Source organism: Rhinolophus ferrumequinum, chromosome 22 (genome assembly GCF_004115265.2).
Source record: "Rhinolophus ferrumequinum isolate MPI-CBG mRhiFer1 chromosome 22, mRhiFer1_v1.p, whole genome shotgun sequence".
NCBI classification, from domain to species: domain Eukaryota; kingdom Metazoa; phylum Chordata; class Mammalia; order Chiroptera; family Rhinolophidae; genus Rhinolophus; species Rhinolophus ferrumequinum.
In genome coordinates this window covers 23,966,207-23,985,527 of record NC_046305.1, presented here as the reverse complement: position 1 = coordinate 23,985,527, position 19,321 = coordinate 23,966,207, and the positions used below count along the sequence as shown (strand labels likewise).

The window sequence follows — 19,321 nt, the reverse complement described above, 5'->3', positions numbered from 1 at the left end:
TTAATATTCCTGAGTATGAATTCCTCTTTTGTTGGTATTTATGTGGGGAGTTTTCTCTTCAGGCTGCCAGCCACCCTCTGGGCTCCACCATGGTCGGCATACAGGTGGAAATAGGGTCTTCTTTGTCTCTGGGATGACTGTAGACTACACCTGTGACCCTGGCTACTTGCTTGTGGGAAACAAATCCATTCACTGTATGCCTTCAGGAAATTGGAGTCCTTCTGCCCCTCGGTGTGAAGGTACTTTTAGTACAAGAGTTGTCTTTCTCTTTGATGTCAGACGTGTATAAGTAATTGCAACTTTGCTCCTCTAGAAGCACCATGCCAACCTGTGGGAAAAGATATTCAAGAGCCTCCGGCTGGTTCGCATGTGATACTGGTTAATACTTCCTGTCAAGATGGGTGAGTGTGAGATGATCCATTCTGAGAAAGGGTCTCCATTTTGTTCTGTGCATTAATTCTACCCTTAGCTTGCCTTGGTGACACCTTTTAGAGGTTCCTCATTGTCACACTCACACACAATGTGAGGCTCCAAAGTCTAAGTAGAATCTCTGACTTTTCAGTTCTTTCTTGACATGGCAATGGCTTTGCTGTGAGCAAGTCTAGGTCTAAAGTAGTTTTCTTACTTGGAGACCAAGGGTTTTAACTCATCTCTGCCAGAGTTCTTAAGTCCTCTGTATTTGTGGCTTGAGGAGGCTAGGTTGCAGAGACGTGGTAATGGGAAGAGGAAATGCATCATAATCTCTCTCTAGGTACCTGTTGACTAGACATGCTTATCGGAAGTGTCAGGACACTGAGAATGGTGTTTGGTTCCAAAGGATTCCACTCTGTGAAGGTAAGATAGAAATTGAAGTTGTCACTGGGGTAGTAGGGGTTAGAGAAGACAGGCCACTGATGAACTAGTCTATAGCTACCTTTACAGTCTATGTGTTCTAGCTCAGTGTACATAAGACAAGAAAAATCTTTCAGTGTTTGGTCAGCACTGTCATTGGGAAACAAAGTTGTCTAGTAGGAACCATGGATTTGCCATATATTTGCTGAAGATTAAAAAAGACAAATATAGCCTATATCTCTAGTTCATGATAATATAGTTGCATTTCTTTCTTATTACTTTACTGTATTTTTAAATATTTTGGAATGAATATGTACTACTCATAATCAGAAATACTAATAAAGCTGTTTTAAAGAAAAGATAATTCATAATGGTTACGCTGTACATCTGAAATGAATATAAAATAATACTGAGTGTCAACTATAACTGAAAAAATAAATAACTGAAAAAAAGAATAAGGAATGGAATAAGCTTGCAGATGGGAAAAAAATTACAGTAAAAAACAGGAATAATTCAGTTTGTAAATCTAAATAATTTTATAGTTATGTGCAACACATACGTTGCATAGTGTCATTTATTCCTGAATGAAGTCTGTCTACTTTGGTGTAGTAACTGAAGTAGAATTTCCTTACTCTCTTCTACAGTTATTCACTGTCAACCCCCAACAATGATTCACAATGGGAGGCACACAGGTGTGATGGCTGAACACTTTCCATATGGAACTGAAGTATCTTATGAATGTGACCAAGGATTCTCTCTTCAGGGACAGAAAAATATACGATGCATAAGTGATTCTAAAGGACGCGGATCTTGGAGTGGACTGCCTCCACAGTGCTTAAAACCTCCTCCTGTGACCCACTGCCCTAACCCAGAAGTCAAAAATGGACACAAGTTAAATAAAACTCATTCTTCATATTCCCACAATGACATAGTGTATGTTGTCTGCAACCCGGGCTTCATCATGAATGGCAGTCACTCGATTAGGTGCCATACCAATAACCAATGGGTGCCAGGTATACCAACTTGTATTAAAAAAGGTAAGATATTGTAAGGAGTAAGCCATGGGGTGTTGCTTAGAAGAAAGAGAAAGGTTTTTGAAACTGCGCTTGCCAGTCTGCCTAAGGCAAAGCATGTAAAAGCTAAGGCAATTACATTGTTTTATAAAATACCTGCCTTATCTTCTTACCTGATTTTCTTATTCCCTTTCCTTTTAAGTGTGTTGAAAAAAAGAACATGAAAGAATGTTTCACTTCCAAATTGATGGTGTCTCCAAAATTTATTATTTTTATTAATTTAGAATAAGAAAAATACACCTACCTTTTTGGGCAGGGGCAAATGTTGGCAGTAACATTGCCTAATGAGTGATATTAAGGCTTAATATCAGGAGAAAGAGAACTTTGGGGGTCCCAAAGAGTGAAGTTGGCCTTCAAACCCACTGAATCGTCCTTGTCATTTTAGTTACCATTTGGCAGTTTTATTCCTATTTCTGACCATCTACAACAGAGGCTGCCAGTTGGTGACTCAGTAACTGAATTTAGCTCATCAGAACTGCTTTTCTTTGGCCAGCACAGTAGTCTCATTTTAAGTGAAACCCCTTTTGCACAACCCAAGATAAATGGTGAACCTGTGATTCAGTTAGGGCCCCTTTGCTTTCCTGCAAGGCTTGAATTGGGCTGTGGCTGTCATTTTTAGAAGAGCGCTCTCATTTGTCCGATCTCATGACTTCATTTCCTGAGTCCTCTAGGCATTTGAGGGTGTGACCCTTAGACTACTGCCTTTCTGCTATTCAAAGGGAAAAGAAAAGAATACCATTGGTGATCAATTACAATTGTGAGCTGTAACCATTGATGTGTCATTATATTACTTTTGACATTTTTCTTCAGCTCATATACAATATATGTAGGCAATGCCAATCTCTGTCCAGTGCTGCTTGGTTTGAGTGCAATGAACATTTCTAGATACCAATTAATTGGCTTGTTCCTGCCTTCTTTCTGTATCGCTATCACCCATAGATACTGTTGGCTATATGTTGCTCTGTGCTAAATTAAAAAACAAAAATTTTTTTTCTTGGTATCTAAGCTTTCTTAGGATGTCAACCTCCATTTAAGATCCCCAATGGAAATCATACTGGTGGAGATGTAGCTCGATTTTCTCCTGGAATGTCAATCCTGTACAGCTGTGACCAAGGCTACCTGATGGTAGGAAATGCACTCCTTCTTTGCACACATGAGGGAACCTGGAGCCAACCTGCCCCTTATTGTAAAGGTGCATTATCTATTTTTTTATTTTTAAATTAAATTTGTCCCAATTAGATATATTTGGTTAGGTACTTTCCATTTAAAATTGCCAAATAAATGCATTAATTAGATCATTTAATTAAATGAATTTAATTGGATTAATGCATTAATTAATCTAAATACCACAAAATGAGAAACAAATGATGTGGAGTATAGTCTCTCTGATGGGTGATCACTTATTTAGTCACTTAAATATAGAAAGTTGAAATGCTTATGTAAATTAAACAACCAAAGTGCAGACTGAATGTACACTATGACTGCAGTTATGATAAGTGTGCATTTGACAAAATACAAATAAGAAAAGCACAATCATCTTTTCAGTGTATTTTCTCTGAGTAATTATGGGGTTATGGATATATTTTTTGTAAAAGTTTAGAATGTCATTTTCATTAGGCCTGTGAAATATGAGTAGTAAGTTAACATCTAATATTTGTTGAGCACTACTTGCTATCCCCCAGATCCTGTGCACAGCATTTTGCATACCTTGTCATTTAATCTTTATGAGAGCCATATGAAGTTCATGCCATTTATTATTCCTATATTATAGAGAAAGTCTCAATAGAATGGAGAGATTTGTAACATTAGGAAGTCCTAGAGTCAGGATTCAAATCCAAAATCTCACACTATTGACCTCTACACTGAAAAATGAAAGAAAAAAAAATGAGGAAGCATGTAGATGTATGAAGAATTGGAGACTAAGAGCAGCAACTGATAAAGCAGTAATTCAGAATACTTAATATTGCCCATTCAGCCCTCACCATTTCTCTAACAAATCATTAAAATTATCCAACACTATTAGTTTAGAAACTAAAGCACAACGAAGGAAAATAATCTGGCTTAAATTACCTAAAGGTTATTGAGAAAGATGGCTGACACTGAAACACTCTGCCTAGGATATCATTTTGTGTTATTTCAGTGAGGCTTTATTTACTGAGAATGAACTAAGTTGGTTTCATAAACCTTTCCGTTAAGAATAGTATCTACTACATTGGTAAATTAGATTCCTTTGATTTCAGAGGTAAACTGTAGCTTCCCAGAATATATGAATGGAATCCAGAAAGGGCTGGAGTCTGGGAAAAAGTATCAGTATGGAGCTATCGTCACTTTGGAGTGTGAAGACGGGTATACCCTGGAAGGCAGTCCCCAGAGCCAGTGCCAGGAGGATCACCGATGGAACCCTCCCCTGGCTGTTTGCAAATCACAAGGTAAGTCCAAGGGGCTTTGCTGCCTCTGGTACTTGTCTCATTGGAGAGAAGGGAGTGAGGAATACCCCTCCATATTAGGGACTCCTGAGTTTTCAGTTGACGTAGGTCTGTAACCAGTGGTACAGTAATAGACAGATTTGAAGTTGGTCGTCTATATTAGAAAAAGCAAAATTTCCTGAGGATGAGGGAAGAAAAGAAAATAGAGGAGCATTAACTTAAAGGAGTAAAACTAGAAACCTTACATTTTATAATGCCCTTATTGCTGAAACTTGATTCATAAGTGCTTACCAATCTGACAGGGACCTCCCAAAATATGTTAACCCACCTGTTACAACAGTTAATACTTGCATTCTAATGTGAGAAATCCCTCATTATACTGAGTATCTTGTTTTTTTCAATTGATGAACTCTCCCAACTTAGTTAAGTGAAATTTTTTTTTTAAGTCCAGTGAGTTGTTACATAAGAAACAAAGGAAGAGTGGGTAGAATCCAGGGCAGAATACATCTTTTAAGTAGACATGGAGGGAAGGGAACTGAGTGTTAACTCTAGGACATTACCGTGGGACTTTGGACTGCATTGAATCGTGCAACAAGACTAATATGTTCATGATTTTGTATTCTCCTTAGGCTCATTTCCTCTTCTTGTTGGTGGTAAGTTTTCTTACATACTTGAAGAAAAGTTCTAATAATGTTTTATACAAACATATAAAATTTGAGGCCCTGAAGTGCCCTTCACTTTAACTCATAGGAAATTAACTGTTTTGGTGGTTTCAGGAACTTTTAACGTGCACTTCACATTACAAATTGTCACTTTTAGATAGAGTTGAATAAATAATTTAAACAACAAGCTCTTCCCAGTTTTTAAATTGAAAGTTTAGTTTACATTAACTCTTGGTCTTTGGCATGATTTGACACTATTAAAATATGTTGGATTGTTCTGCAATAGAAAAATATATTTCACAACTGAGAGTAAAATGTTTTTATGCAAAGTCATGGATCCTGGTGTTCTGAGCTCCTAATTTTACCCCAGTGATGAGAATATTACTAATAAAACTGAAAGGAACAGAAAAGCCCAACAGAACTTGACCGAATCCTGTGGTCAAATGTTTGGTGCCTTAGATTAAATGTGGACTAGATTGAATCAGAAAAACCTTAAGCCCAAGTGTGATTATTTAGGAAATCTATATTTGTGTAGCTCAGAAAGGCTAAGTATAAAAGTAACATAACGTATTTCCCCACCACTAGGAATAGGCCCCACAATCACTTCAAAACAATATAGGTCACATTTTTCTGGCATTTGATACTTGCTGTTTTGTTTTCTAGGGTTTTCTGCAGGCTTAGTAGTTCTTATCTTCTTGGTTATTGTCACCTTATGCATGATATTAAAATACAGAAATCGGTAAGTTCAATGCACATTTGACCAAAATGCACAAAAGGTTTTGGTTTCTTCCCTGAAACTAAACACAAGTTACATGAAATGAGTATAGCAATGTGATAACTGGAATGTGATATTTTGTGGTATGTAGAAGGAAGCCCTATCTGTAAGAACTTAAAAGATATCAAACAGTCTTTACTGAATTATTCAGATGATACATTATTTTAAAAATCTAAAAAATAGAAAGAAAAAAATCCCAGTGATAAGGACTACAGATATTTTGGTATATTCCTACGTGATCTTTTTCTTATGTTCTTTTTCTTTTTCTCTTTATACACTAAAATTTTGGCATCATAGTCTCCTGCCTTAATTTTTTTTCATTTAGCCTATTGTACATACAAAAGTTCGGACAATTAATTTCACAAACTTTTCCACTGTGTGATTATTTTTTGTGTTTTTAAGTCATGTTTCTTTTTTAGTTACTAAATAACGTACTGTTCTATTATATGTATTTCTGTATTGTGGAAATTTTAGGTTGCTTCCACATTTATTTGATAACAAATGATAATATGAGGGACACCTTCCTATTGAATTTATTGAGGTGACATTGGTTAATAAAATTATATAGGTCTCAATTGTGGAATTCTGTAATATATAATCTATACATTGCATTGTGCAGTTCTATAATACGTCATCTATATATTTGCACCACCCAAAGTCAAATCTCCTTCTGTCACCATATATTTGAACCCCTTTCCCTCTTCTACTACCTCTCCTCCCCCCTTATTCTCTGGTAACCACTAAACTATTGTCTGTTTCCATGAGTTTTTGTTTGTTTGTGTTGTTCATTTGTTCCTGAGGGACACCTTTTAATAAACCTTTTGCACATCTACTTATAGCCTTAATATAGATTTCTAGACTTACTAGGGATAAATGTGTGAACATTTAAGGTGCTTAATAAATATTGCCAAGTGACTTTTCATAAAATTTTTCTAACTGATTATATATCAAATAATTAATATATCTGGGTATGTTGTGTTTCTGGACTCCTTTTTCTGCTTTATTGATCTGCCTATTCTTCCAACACAGACCACTTTGTTTTTAATTAGTATGGCTTTCTACTGTTATAATATTTGGTGGGAATCCCCTCGCTATAATTTTTCAGGATTTTCCTATTCTTTTCTGTTTTTGTATGTTGTAATTGCATTTAAGGCTATAGATTAATTTGTGATAAATTGTAATGTCTTCCCATTCAGAATCATACTCTTTCAAGTTCAAGTAATCTTTCTCTCACTCAGTTGTTGTTTCAAGACTACTGAAGTGTATTACTAAGTTTCTATGCTTTGTTATACTCAGAAATTATTGTGTTAATACCCAGAAATTAGACATATTTTTACATTTTATTTTGAATTAATTAATTTTTTCTACATTTGTATCTATAAAGTAATGTTGCCCTAGTGTGTTATGTGATTTTGGGTGAGGACACAAAGCAAATAACCAGTACTTGAGAATTTTGATCAAAATTCCACAGTGAAAGACACGCATGCTTCACGTGAGCCTGGAGAGAGTATAGACAAGAAGGAAAAGGTATTCCAGGTAGAAGGAACAGTTTGAATAAAGACCCAGAGGCTCATCATTCCATTACATATTGTGAGAACTCCAAAATCAATCTGAAATGATTGGGAAATAGTGTGTGTAGAATGTGTTTGAATGTGAATAGAATGTGTTTGAAGGTGAAGGTGGCATAGGTGGTTTTTAGGTGGAGACAATGGCATAAAAAATCCCTCTGACACAAAAATCTTGTGGAAATTACAGAATATTCTGATATGTGCAAAAGATACATTTTAAGCAAATGGCATCATTGTATATCAGCCTGGGAATATTCTGTGTGCATAAGTTATTGAGTCTCTGTACATGCCAGAGTTAGGGAGGATAATCAGATGAAGTCTTACCAAGCTCAAATTCCAGTGGGGGTGGACCAAGTGATGTCACACTAAACATGTCACTCACAAACTCTAACAAAGTTTTCTTAATATACCAAGTCACCTGGATCCTTTATTTAGCATGCCATCTGATGACATTGTTCACAGTTGTATAATGTCTACGTAATTGGGCATAAAGGGAATACATTGAAACTATGCAATGATGGCATCTATGAACCTGAGTAGTTTGTTCTGCTCCTGGGAGGGCCTGAACATGGCACGTCTGGCAAGGGTCTGCAGCTGGGAGGTACTTTAGACTGCAGTGCTTACCAGAAGTTACGCCACATAACCCTGTTGTTGTGAATGACTTCTGGGAAAAGGGCATTCTATGACCAAATAAGATGGGGAAATATTGCACACTATATTTTTCTCATGAAGATTCACAATCACCATGAGAACATTTAAAGTCCTATAATAAAGTACTCTGTTTAATTTTTTTTTTTGTAATCAATTTCCCAAACTAATTGGGTTACACAACTCTTTTTTCTCACCGAATACTTTTAACATCCCTTGGAAATTTAACAGACATTGTCTGTTCTATTTAACAGACATTGGTGAAATCTAGAAAGGTGGTCAGGAACTAGATCATCAAAGACCTGCCGGCCATGACAAGGAATTGGAGTGTATCTTAAACAAGTAGGATCTGAAGCAAGGGAAAAATATGTGCAGATTTGTATTGTCAAAACAAGGGGAAGGATGGGGCTGTCAGCCGAAGCAGCAGTGGCAGGGGTGGATCAAGAGGATGGGACAGATGTAAGGTAGCTTCACTTTTAACAAGATGGGATTTCCACGGCTGAGTGTCTTGCTGCATGTAGGGGCAAGGGAGTATACAGAATGAGCTAAGTGGAGGTCAGTGAGTCATCCCAGTGTTTCACCAAAAGAGAAGAGAAACGTGTTTGTGGGGAAACATGATGAGTTCAGTTCTGACCTGCCCCTTTGTGGCACCTGTGATGTAGGACTCAAGAGAGAGGGACCTGGAGTAAGGTAGGTGACATTAAATTATAGTTGTAGCCTTGGAACCAAAAAGAACATGAAAAATAAAAATAGGGATGAGATCTGATTGCAGGACAGTAATGCTTGAAAGGCAGGAGGGTAAGAAACAGTCAGAGGTAAGAGGAAAGCTGGAGAGAGTAGTTTCACAGAATTCAAGAGAGAAAAACTTCTCAAGAAAAAAAAATAGGGATATAATTCATATGGCTTTCCTCACAGGAAGTTAGAAGACAATTTTAGCCAACAGTAATTACAAATTTAAATAAATAGAAAATGTGGTCTCTATCTCTTTCCTTCATGCTCTTTCTTAGTTTGCTATCAGGACATGGCATGTGTAGGAAAATTCGCAACCTTAGGAAATGTCCATAAGCTCTAACAATTCATAATGTTCCAGCCTGACTATCATTAAGTTTATTAACATGGTTATACCACATACCATTACTTAAATGCTTCAATTGATATGAACCAAAAAATATGTTAAACTAAATTCCTAAGCATCACTTTCTTACTTTATTTCCATTTTCTAACTGACTCCAATATGTTTTCTGATAGTTGATATAGGCATTTGAACTACCTTAAATACTTTTTAAATGAGATCACTAATCATTAAAAATGAACGTCCTGTATGAAATGTAGTATTTATAAAAGCCGTCTAAACATTTGAAGAAGTAACTATGCTATTCTTTTCTAACCCTCTAAGGTATTTTAAAATTGAAATCTGACATTGACCTAAAAATTACATTTTATAGTTTTCTTAATGTATCTTCCTAAAAGCTGAACTTAAATATGGTAGTGAGTGAGATGCTCTAAGTACCCTTAGCAGAAATCTTTCTTCACCATCAGTTTTTTAACACTTTATTTCAGACTTCTCCATGATAGCATCAACACATTTATTTGTCCTTTGCTAATTTGGCAAAGTGGTTTTAGAAGCACAGTAAAGTGTATGTGCTTTCAAAGAGTAAAAGTAAAAACGTCCTTTTAAAACTCATTTAAAGCTTTTAGTGCTGTATGACCATGTAAAGGTTTTGAATTAAACGTCAAATACAAACATTTTCTTTTAAGTTAAATTGGAAGATTGTGTCTCAAATAGGTAAATTTATGATCATATCCTAACATAAAAGCTTTTTATATATATATTTGATACTTTGATATGACACTGGGATCATAGTTGTTAGTTATTAAGAATCCTGGATCTGAGGTAAAACTGCCTAATGTCAAATTCTGACTTCAACAGATAGAAGCCTAGCAAGTTACTCATTTTTATGGGCCTTTCCAAACAATGGGGATTATAATGATTACTTCATAGGCTACTTAGGACAATGAAATGGAATCATCCATGAAAAGTACTTGCCATGTATTGGGAACTATGAAAAACAAACAACTGTTATATCTTTATAGTAATCGTGATCAATGAGTAAAGGTTTTGCATTCTTCTTCTTTCTTCCATTTAGCAATTATTATACAACTAAAAGCCCTACAGAAGAACTGCATTTAGAAACACGAGAAGTATATTCTATTGATCCATACAACCCAGCAAGCTAATCAGAAGACAAAATGGTATCTAATGAAACTGAAATATTTTATTAATTTCTATGTCAAAATTTCCTTCAATTTCTATTTATTAATAAGAATAGTACTAAGTATGTGTGGTTCTATTGCACAATTCTTTTGTAACAATGCGTACAAGTTGTTAACTTACCTACTTAATATTGCCAATTAATGTCTCTGTTTTTTTTAGTTCATTCATCCATTCAACAAATACTTAAATAATTAGCAAAAAAATTAAGAATAAAAGAAATAAGAAAATGATAAGTATTATGAAGAGAAATAAAGCAGGAAAGGCTGATAGAGAGTGCAGGGTAGTTGAACGGAAGTCCTTACTAGGAAAATGGCATTTGAGCAAAAACTAGAGTGAAGTAAAGTGCCAGCTCTGCAGCCCTGTAGGGAAGAACATTCCAGGAAGAAAGAACAGTAAGTGCAAAGACCATAAGGTGTTGTGTGTCTGCTGTGCTGGAAGCACAGCATTGCTTGGAAAGAAACCATTCCAGGAGCAAGTGTATGTGTGGCCTAATACAAGCTCATATGGGCTGAGCAAGAAGGAAGTGGTGGTGAGGAAATCCGAGGTGGAAGGGGAGGAGGGTGAGGATGATGGATCATAAGAGGATGCCAGGTCATTGTAATGAAAGTGATGTTTATTCCGAGATGGGACTCACTGGAGGGTTTTAAGTGGAGGAACAAACAATCAGCTTAACTGCTTTGTTAAGAACAGAGTGTAGGACACCAAGGGCAGAAGATGGGGACTCAATGAAGACTCTATTCCCATAATCCAGGAAGCAGGCCGGGAGTGGCTACCAGCAACTGTTGAGAGGAGGTCAGGTTCTGCACGCATTTTTAGGATAGTGGCAGTAGGCTTTGCTGACAGTTTGTATCAAAATATGAGAAAAAGGGAGGAGTCAACGACGATGCCAGAGATTTCTGGCCTGAGCAACTGGAAGGATAGAATTGCTCTCAGTTAAGACAAGTGAGAATGTGAAAAGCAGGATCGGGGGTGGGGCGGAATAACAACTTTAGAGATATTAAGTGTGATGTATCAAATAGACATTCAAGTAGAATTGTCAAGAAGGCAACAGGAAGTACAAAATAGATCCAGGCTCAAAATATAAATTTGAGCCTTGTCAGTGTATGGGCATGCATAATAAGAATATCGAATAAGATCACCTAGCTGGTGAAAGAAGCTAGGAAAGAGAAAAGGTCCACGTGCTGAACGTTGGATCCTCCAACATTAGGATTCATGGACAGAGAAGGAACCAACAAAGGAACAAAGAATTAGCCTGATACAGGAGAAAACCCCCAGAGTGTGGTGTTCTAGAGGTCATGTGAAGAAAGAATTATAAGGAGGGAGTGATCAACTCTGTCAAATGCTGCTGATAGACCAAGAAATGTAAGTAGCAAAAACTGCCTGTTGTATCTAGCAGCACAAAACCTGTCGGTGAACTTGACAAGAACAGTGTTGGTGGAGAGGAGGGAAGCAAGTCCTTGATTGAAGTGAGCTTAAGAGAGAATGAAAAGAGACAAATTGGAGACATCAACTACAGAGAACTCCTTCAAGGAGTTTTTCTATAAAGAGGAGCAGATAAGTAAAGTGATGGCAAAAGTAAGTAAATTAGAGAAATATTTTTAAGAATGGAGAAATAGCAGCTATGATTCTATTCCTACATGCTGATGAGAATAATCTAGTAGAAGAGGGGGAAATGATGTCAGGAGAGAAAAGGAAGAATTACTGGAGCAATGTCTGGGTAGCCTGAAGGAACAGGATCTAGTGCTCAGGTCGGGTCTGCAGACCTCACATAAGAGCGTGGCCTTAATAACAAGAGAGACGGCAGAACACATGGGTACAGATGAAGGCAGGCAGGGAAATGTGATGGTGAAAGCAGGTGAGGAAGTTCCCTTCAGATAATTCTGTTTCCTCAATGAGAAGAAAGTAAAACGATCAGCTGAGAGGAAGTTTGGGAAAGGAGATAATAGGGATTTAAGATGAAAGGTGAAGGCATTAAATAGCCACGATGATTGTTGAAAACTGAATGATAGGGAGGATAAAAAGGTAGACAGGCAACAGGAAGTGTCCCCCCTACCCCGAGGTTCCCAGGAGAAAATGAGGGTGAACAGTTGAAAGGTTTTTATGCCCAGGCACTATGCTGAGGGTCTTTCATGCCTTATCCCATTTACCCCGACTACAACACAGAAAGGTGAGTATGATCACAAGATAATGCCAGGTGAGCATATCATATCCAAGGTGAGAAAACCAATGCTAAAAATTTCTCGTGGCCAAGGTCTCAGGGCCAGCAATTGGCAAAGGTAGAATTCAAGCTCAAATCTGACTTCAAACTGCCTTCTCCTACAAAATCTATAAAATAAAAGATACCATCTCTGCTCTCTTAGAATGTATTTTAGGAAAAAAAAACAATAACCCATACAGATCATAGAATAAGAATACATACCATAAACAAGATACAGAAAACATGCTCTGGCAGTGGAGAAAGAAAAGGTTACTTGTTGCTGGTGAGTCAGAGGAAAGGGTTGAGAACAGGAGAGGCCATGGATCTGTAAATCCAAACCAGTGGGGGTCCAAAGTAAAGCTATTACATAAGTATTTGTTGAATGAACATATGATTAAATGAGAATACTGAGATTAAATGAGAATACTGCTTCAGTCTCTCCCTTTTTTAATTCATATTTATCACTATAAAATTTAATTATTATTTGCTCCAGATCATGTTATCTGAAGAAGGACCTCTTAATAGAATATTTTCTAAAAGGTTGATGCTTTATTAGTTATAGCACTTATAATCGGTATATACAGAGAACGTTAACGCTCTTTTTATTTAAGTTTGATTTGCACCACTGCTATTCATGCTGCCTCCTAAACGGAAATGATCTGTTTCAGTGTGCCTTCTGCTTGGAATCAAACTGAACATGGGTTGGAAAGAAACCGTTTGAATACCAGCAAGTCTATTTGTATGCTCTCAATATCAGAGAAAAGATCTCATAAGCTATAACTTCCTACGTGCACTTATTCTCAAGAAGAACAGAGAAAGTTTGATTGATGATAAAGATGGGAGCCCAGTTTCACTGCCATGTGCTCTTCAAGGACTTTTCAAAGCCTCACCTGTGATGTGCCTGAAGCCAGGCTATGGCTATGAGCAATTACATAGCTCTGAAAGTGTCACTTTTTAAAGGAAGACACTAAAAAGAGCTGTCCTTGTAGTCAGCATAACTTACTGTTACCATATACTTTTGGCTGTAGTGTGGTTTTGATTTTTCAGCAAAGTGTGAAACATTTCCTGTGATTATCATGAGTTTTGTTGGGAAATCTGATTTTAATAATAGCATCTTTCTCAGATATGGCTAAACATTTCACTTTTATTTCTACTTGAGTTAAGTTTTTCTCACAATATATTGCCTGTGGTCATTGGTTTATTGGCTATAATTTATTGGTTATTGGTTTATTTGTTGCCTTTCCATAATTAGTAATTCTAATTTGCACATTTTTTTAAAGTTATGGTGTCAAATTTTAATTCTTAACTTTTGGTGAGCAATTCAAGGTTTGGGTGTTTCCATGGCAGTTTTGTCAGAAGCTCTAGTTGCTTGTAAAATGTCATTTAATAATATGTACATTAGTTATTCAAATATATTTTATCTTTAAAAAAAACACTTGCCTTTTATGATTTTTTTTCTAGAGTCAATGAACTCTTGAATACAGACATAGTCAGGGTTTATGGCGTCCCTGATTTAATATTTATGCATTCTGGATCCCACCAGTTTGTCTTTCGGGCCAAAGCCTTAACCTACAAACTCTGTTCCCTCATCCTCAAGACTTTCTCTTACATTTGTTCAGCCAACACCTTCCCCAGCTCATCACCATACTCTTCCCTCTGATCACGCTCTAAATCCAGCTGTCAATTGTCTGATATAGCATTTAAATTATTGACTAAATAAAACCTTGCTCAATGGCTACCACAAATTTACTCTCCCCATCATTTCCTAGATTAAGTGTGCTGTTAGCATCTTCTCTGTATTTTAATAGTGGTAAAAAGCATGTAACGTAAAATGTACCATCTGAACCATTTTTAAGTGTACAGTTTCAGAAGTGTTGAGTATATTCGCATCATTGTACAACACATTTCCAGAACTTTTTTTTCCCCAGAACTTTTTAATCTACAAAAATGACATGCTATCCCCATTAAACAGTAACTCTGCATTCCCCTTTTCCTCTAATCTCTGGTAACCACCATTCTACTTTCTGTTTCTATGAATTTTGCTACTTTAGATACTTCATATAGGTGGAACCGTACAGTATTTGGCTTTTTTATGACAGGTTTATTTCACGTAGCATAATGTCCTCAAGGTTCATCCATGTTGTAGCACGTGCCAGAATTTTCTTCCTTTTTCAGGCTCAATAATATTTCATTGCACACATATACAACATTTTGTTTATCCATTCATTCGTTGATGGACTTTTGGCTTGTTTTCACCTCATGGCTATTGTGAATAATATCCTTTGAACACATGTGTGCAAATATCTCTTCAATGCATTACTTTTAATTCTTTTGGATATTTACACAGAAGTGGGGTATTGTTCAGCATCTTTTATTCATTCACAGTCAGTCCCATTTTCATTTCTATAGCTTATCTGTTCATGCAGCTCAAACCATCTAGTCTATTCTACGTTTATCTGTAATCTATTCTACATCCTTTTAGCAGATGATGCAAACATTACAGGGTAACACTCAACTTCCTCTCCCTCCATCTCCAAGCTTATCTGCGTATATCCACTCATCTTTATCGCCATTTCTTCTTACCACTTTTCACAGACTATACTGTTCTCTCTCATCCCTTTCTGTCCTTTCCAGAACATTGCTTCATTAGGTTTACCCTCTCTCATCACTGGCTCCTTTCCACCTGCAAACCTGCTCAAGCCAGTACTCATTAATCTGCAAGTGACAGAAATCCATCTCACACTGGCTTAGACCAAAGAGGGATTTTGTTATACAACAAGAAAAGGTCAAGGGAATAGCTAGCTGGCTTTACCTCAACACAGTAATTAAATATTCAGAGTATATCCTCAGGAAACTGTTCTATCCCCTGGTTCTGCTGTTCCTTGCTGGCCTCATTCTCTGGTACACAATCCCTAAAAACTGGCAAATATTTGCTAACAATGCCAATCATACACTTTGTCAGTTTAGCATTCCAGCACAAAGAGCTTTTCTTGTCCAGTAACTCCTTCAAAGTCCCTGCGCTAACTCTAGTTTGTCTACAAAGGGTCACATGTCCCCAGCTGAAATACTTACTAAGGCCAGGGCAGTGAAATAGCAGAGGAGAAGGCCTGAGCTGCCTGCCCAGGCTTGGAGCTGGGGTAGGTTGATTTACTTCAGTCGTTCTCAGGTGGGGTGATCACACTCCCTCAGAGGACACTGGCAATATCTCCAGACATTTTTGGTTACAGCTGGAGGAGGGGCATGTTTGGAATCTAGTGGACAGAGGCCAGAGATGCTGTTAAAAATCCCACAAAGCACATGACAAATACCCCCCCCAAAAGAAAAATTTATCTGGTTCAACATGTCAATAGTGTCACAACGGAGAAACCATGTCTATGTGAACCACATGGAACGACGTGAGTGAGGGAATTTCCCAAAGGAAAAAGCAGGCGGCCAATTCCACAAGAAGGGGCCCAGGTAAAGCAACAAATATCTAACATACCCTCCATCTGGAAAGAAATGTTCCCCTAACCACCCGTGTTACTCTTTTAAACCATCTCTCTTCTCTTTACCATCATATTTTTTTAAAAAGTGGTTGACTTTAGCTACCTTGATTATTTCACTCATTCATTCAACACATAATTATGTAAATCCTCCTATGTGCCAACCAATGTTTTAGGTTGTGAGGTATAAGAGTGAGAAAATGGCAGTCATCATGTAGCTTTAATCTAGTGAGCTTTTATTCTATTCATTTTATCGTGTGATATTCCAGACAAGAAATAGATTGCCAGATTGTAGTAACATGAAAAGTACAATTTTAAAATTATATAAAGCAGGGAAAGAGGAAAGCAAGTTCTGAATGAATGTGCAGTTGTTAATAGTGGGCAAGGAAAGCTTCATCGAGGGGTCACATTTGAGCAAACGCACTGGAGATGAGGGAGGTAGCCATGCAGATAGAAATCTGGTCAGAAAGTGGTCTAAGCAAAAGGAACACTGGAAGGGGGCAAAAGGGACTATGCCTGCTGTATTTTGAAAAATAATACATTTGCCTGCTTATAGTAAAATCCAATAGAAAAGGGGAAATGATGATGCTGGAGAGAGTGAGAAGAATTCCTGGAGTGATGGCCTTGAGCAAGTGAGAGCAGATAGAATCTAGGCAATGATGGAGAGGTTAGCCTTAGACAAGGGTGTGAACGATATACCCACACTATGAGGAGCTACAGACGCTATACAGGCCAGATACAGGTCTTTGGGTCAAGTATATGGAAATTCTCTTCGATTGCTTCTATTTTCTCTGGAGAAAAAAAAGCAAAACTATAAACAAAGATTAAGAATGATGGAGATGTCCAAGTGTAATATCTAAATAAAACATATGAAATAGTCACTTAGGAGAATGAGAGAGTAAATGGACTAGGCAAATGTAGCAGGAATACCTGGCAGCATTACAATGGTGCATTGAAATCAGTCGTCACTAAAATAAGACTAGTCATCATGAATATATATTTTTCTCCAGCCACATTCAGTTTCATGGGCACAGGGTCAAAATTATGGAGAATTAACTCTAACCAGAATTGTTGTTTGTCTAATGAATATACTAAAGTGAGAGAAGGGCAATGGAACTGAGGTTGTATGCAAGATAGTGATTATAATAATGGACCATGGAATTTAACCTCATAAAGATGAAAATTAGGACAGTAAGGATGTTTGAGACTCAAAAAGGTGGTGGTGAGATCAATGGCTATAGGTACTGAGAAATACAAAGATTGTTGGAATCAGTGCAGACTAGAAAGACAGGATTGGTGATTGGAGAGTGGGATGGTCAAAATTCTGGAGGGATTGCAGTTATTAATGAGGACACAATCTAGGGTATGGTCACGGGCATAAGTCGCATAGTCGAGTGAAGGATAAGATCACTGGCAGAGGAGATCATGGTGCTGAAAATCCAGGCATTTGAAAATGTCATCATTGTGAATGTCAAATCACTGAGAACTCGGACAAGATTAACAGTACAGAAAGTTGCTGTGAGCTAGGAAATAAAACCTTCAAGGAATGAGGGCAGAAAGCATATGCTAGGAGATCAGTGCAAAAGAAGTTCTGATGAGTGGCATATTCTAATAGCATGTGATGTAAGGCTGGGGAATTGAATTGTCTGTTCCCTTTTCCTCAGCCTACTACGATAGGGCTTCTTCTTCCATTGCTCTATGTGAATAACTTGAAAGGATGATATTAGATCCTTGAAAGAATGGTATTGGGTTTGTTAAAAAGGAGATTTGATACATGGTATGATCAAAGTAGGTATTTCTTGCAGCAGAGTCTTGGAAGAGAGCCTAATGAAAACTAATGGAAAATAAGAAACATACCTGGCATTTGGAACACTGTCGTTTCTCAACTAGTGAGAATAGGAGCTGAGACTTGAGTAAGAGGGACAAGTGAAGTAAGGCAGTATTCTGGAATCTTTGTGTGAGCTGAGGCTATACATGCTGAGTGACATAGGTTTGCTAGACGGTAGGTCTCCATTCGTGAGCTGCACAGAGTAGAGTTTGCACTTTGAGTGTCTTTACTTCCCCATGAGTCATAACTATGCATGGAGGAGAAGAGAGCTAACACATTTACTGTAATATCTGCTACAGTATCTTCACAAGCCTCTTCCTACTCCCCTCTCTACAGCATTTAATATTTGGAATTCCATACAACTCATTCCAACTCTTGCTTTAGAAACAACTGAACTCTTATTTCTACTAATTTTTAAATCTGGGGTTCTTGTCTCAGGAGCCATCGACCTCCAAAGGATCATGGCTAGAATTGACTTTCAGTATAACTGGTTTCCTTTGTAATCAATCCCATGTGCTTTATTTTATGCATTTCCAAATAATTCTGAGAAGGAATCTATAGGCTTGACCAACAGACAAAGACACAAATAGATGCAAAAATATTAAAAACCTCTGCATGGATGTGGTTTATATGTTTCAATCCTAATCTTCCTATTGCTTATTCTAGATGTTCTCTTTTAACTGTTCCACCAGTTCCTGAGATTTTAACGTATCTAGTTCCCTTTCAAAATGCCTCTTGTTGGGCCTTTCTGGAAGTCCAGCTTCATAATCAATCTACCAAATTCCCAAACTTTTCCTAGAACATTCTCACACCTGCTGGACCTCACTAAATTCCATCTGTCCCATACTCAACTCTTCTTTAGATAAAAAAAAATCCAAAGGAACTTTGACATTCTCCCTTGATCAAGCAACCCTCTCTCCCCCATATTAGTTTCCTGTTGCTGCTGAAACAAATTACCTTATAGATTAAAATGACGCAGATTTATTCTTTTACAGTTCTGGAAGTCAGAAGTCAAAATGAGCCTCACAGGACTAAAACCAAGGTGTTAACAGGACTGAAATTTCCAAGGGAGAATTTCTGACTTGCCTATTCTAGATTCTAGAGGTGGCTATCATTTCTTGGTTTATTTCTGCTTCAGTCATTGCCTTCTCTCACTCTGACCTACTTAACGCCTTCCTCTAACAAGGACCCTGTCCTTACATGGCCAATCCAGTGTAATCTTCCCCGTCTTGAGATCCTCAATTTAATCACATCTGCAAAACCACACAGGCTCTGGGGATTAAGACATGGACATCTTTGGGAGCCATTATTCAGCCAGTCACACACCCTCAATTCTCTCATCCTTGAATTCTTAGTTCCCTTCTCCAAACTTGTCCCAAACATATTTTTTATTTCAATAGAGGGTAAAACCATTCATTTAGAATCCTGGGACTAATTATTGATTCCCTTCTTTTTCTCACCACTAACTTTAAAAATGGATGTAACCAAAATCCAACGAACAAGCAAATTTTGTTTAGTCCATCTCCCACATCTTTTTAAATTGCCCACTTTATCCC

The 19,321-nt window shown here is 37.3% G+C and overlaps 1 protein-coding gene across 4 annotated transcripts in view; it reads left to right on the top strand.

Moving 5' to 3' along the window:
• Positions 1–13,813, top strand: part of CR2 (complement C3d receptor 2) — a 32,981-nt gene extending 19,168 nt beyond the window's left edge. For all 4 annotated transcript variants that reach the window (XM_033093503.1, XM_033093501.1, XM_033093500.1 and 1 more), the window contains 10 exons: positions 63–239; positions 314–401; positions 752–834; positions 1,476–1,868; positions 2,911–3,096; positions 4,145–4,333; positions 4,960–4,983; positions 5,656–5,731; positions 10,131–10,236; positions 13,124–13,813. In XM_033093503.1, the coding sequence (XP_032949394.1) occupies positions 63–239; positions 314–401; positions 752–834; positions 1,476–1,868; positions 2,911–3,096; positions 4,145–4,333; positions 4,960–4,983; positions 5,656–5,731; positions 10,131–10,221 (1,307 nt within the window). In that variant the 3' untranslated portion in view covers positions 10,222–10,236; positions 13,124–13,813. The remainder of the gene's footprint in view (positions 1–62; positions 240–313; positions 402–751; positions 835–1,475; positions 1,869–2,910; positions 3,097–4,144; positions 4,334–4,959; positions 4,984–5,655; positions 5,732–10,130; positions 10,237–13,123) is intronic.
• The last annotated feature ends 5,508 nt before the right edge of the window (positions 13,814–19,321 follow it).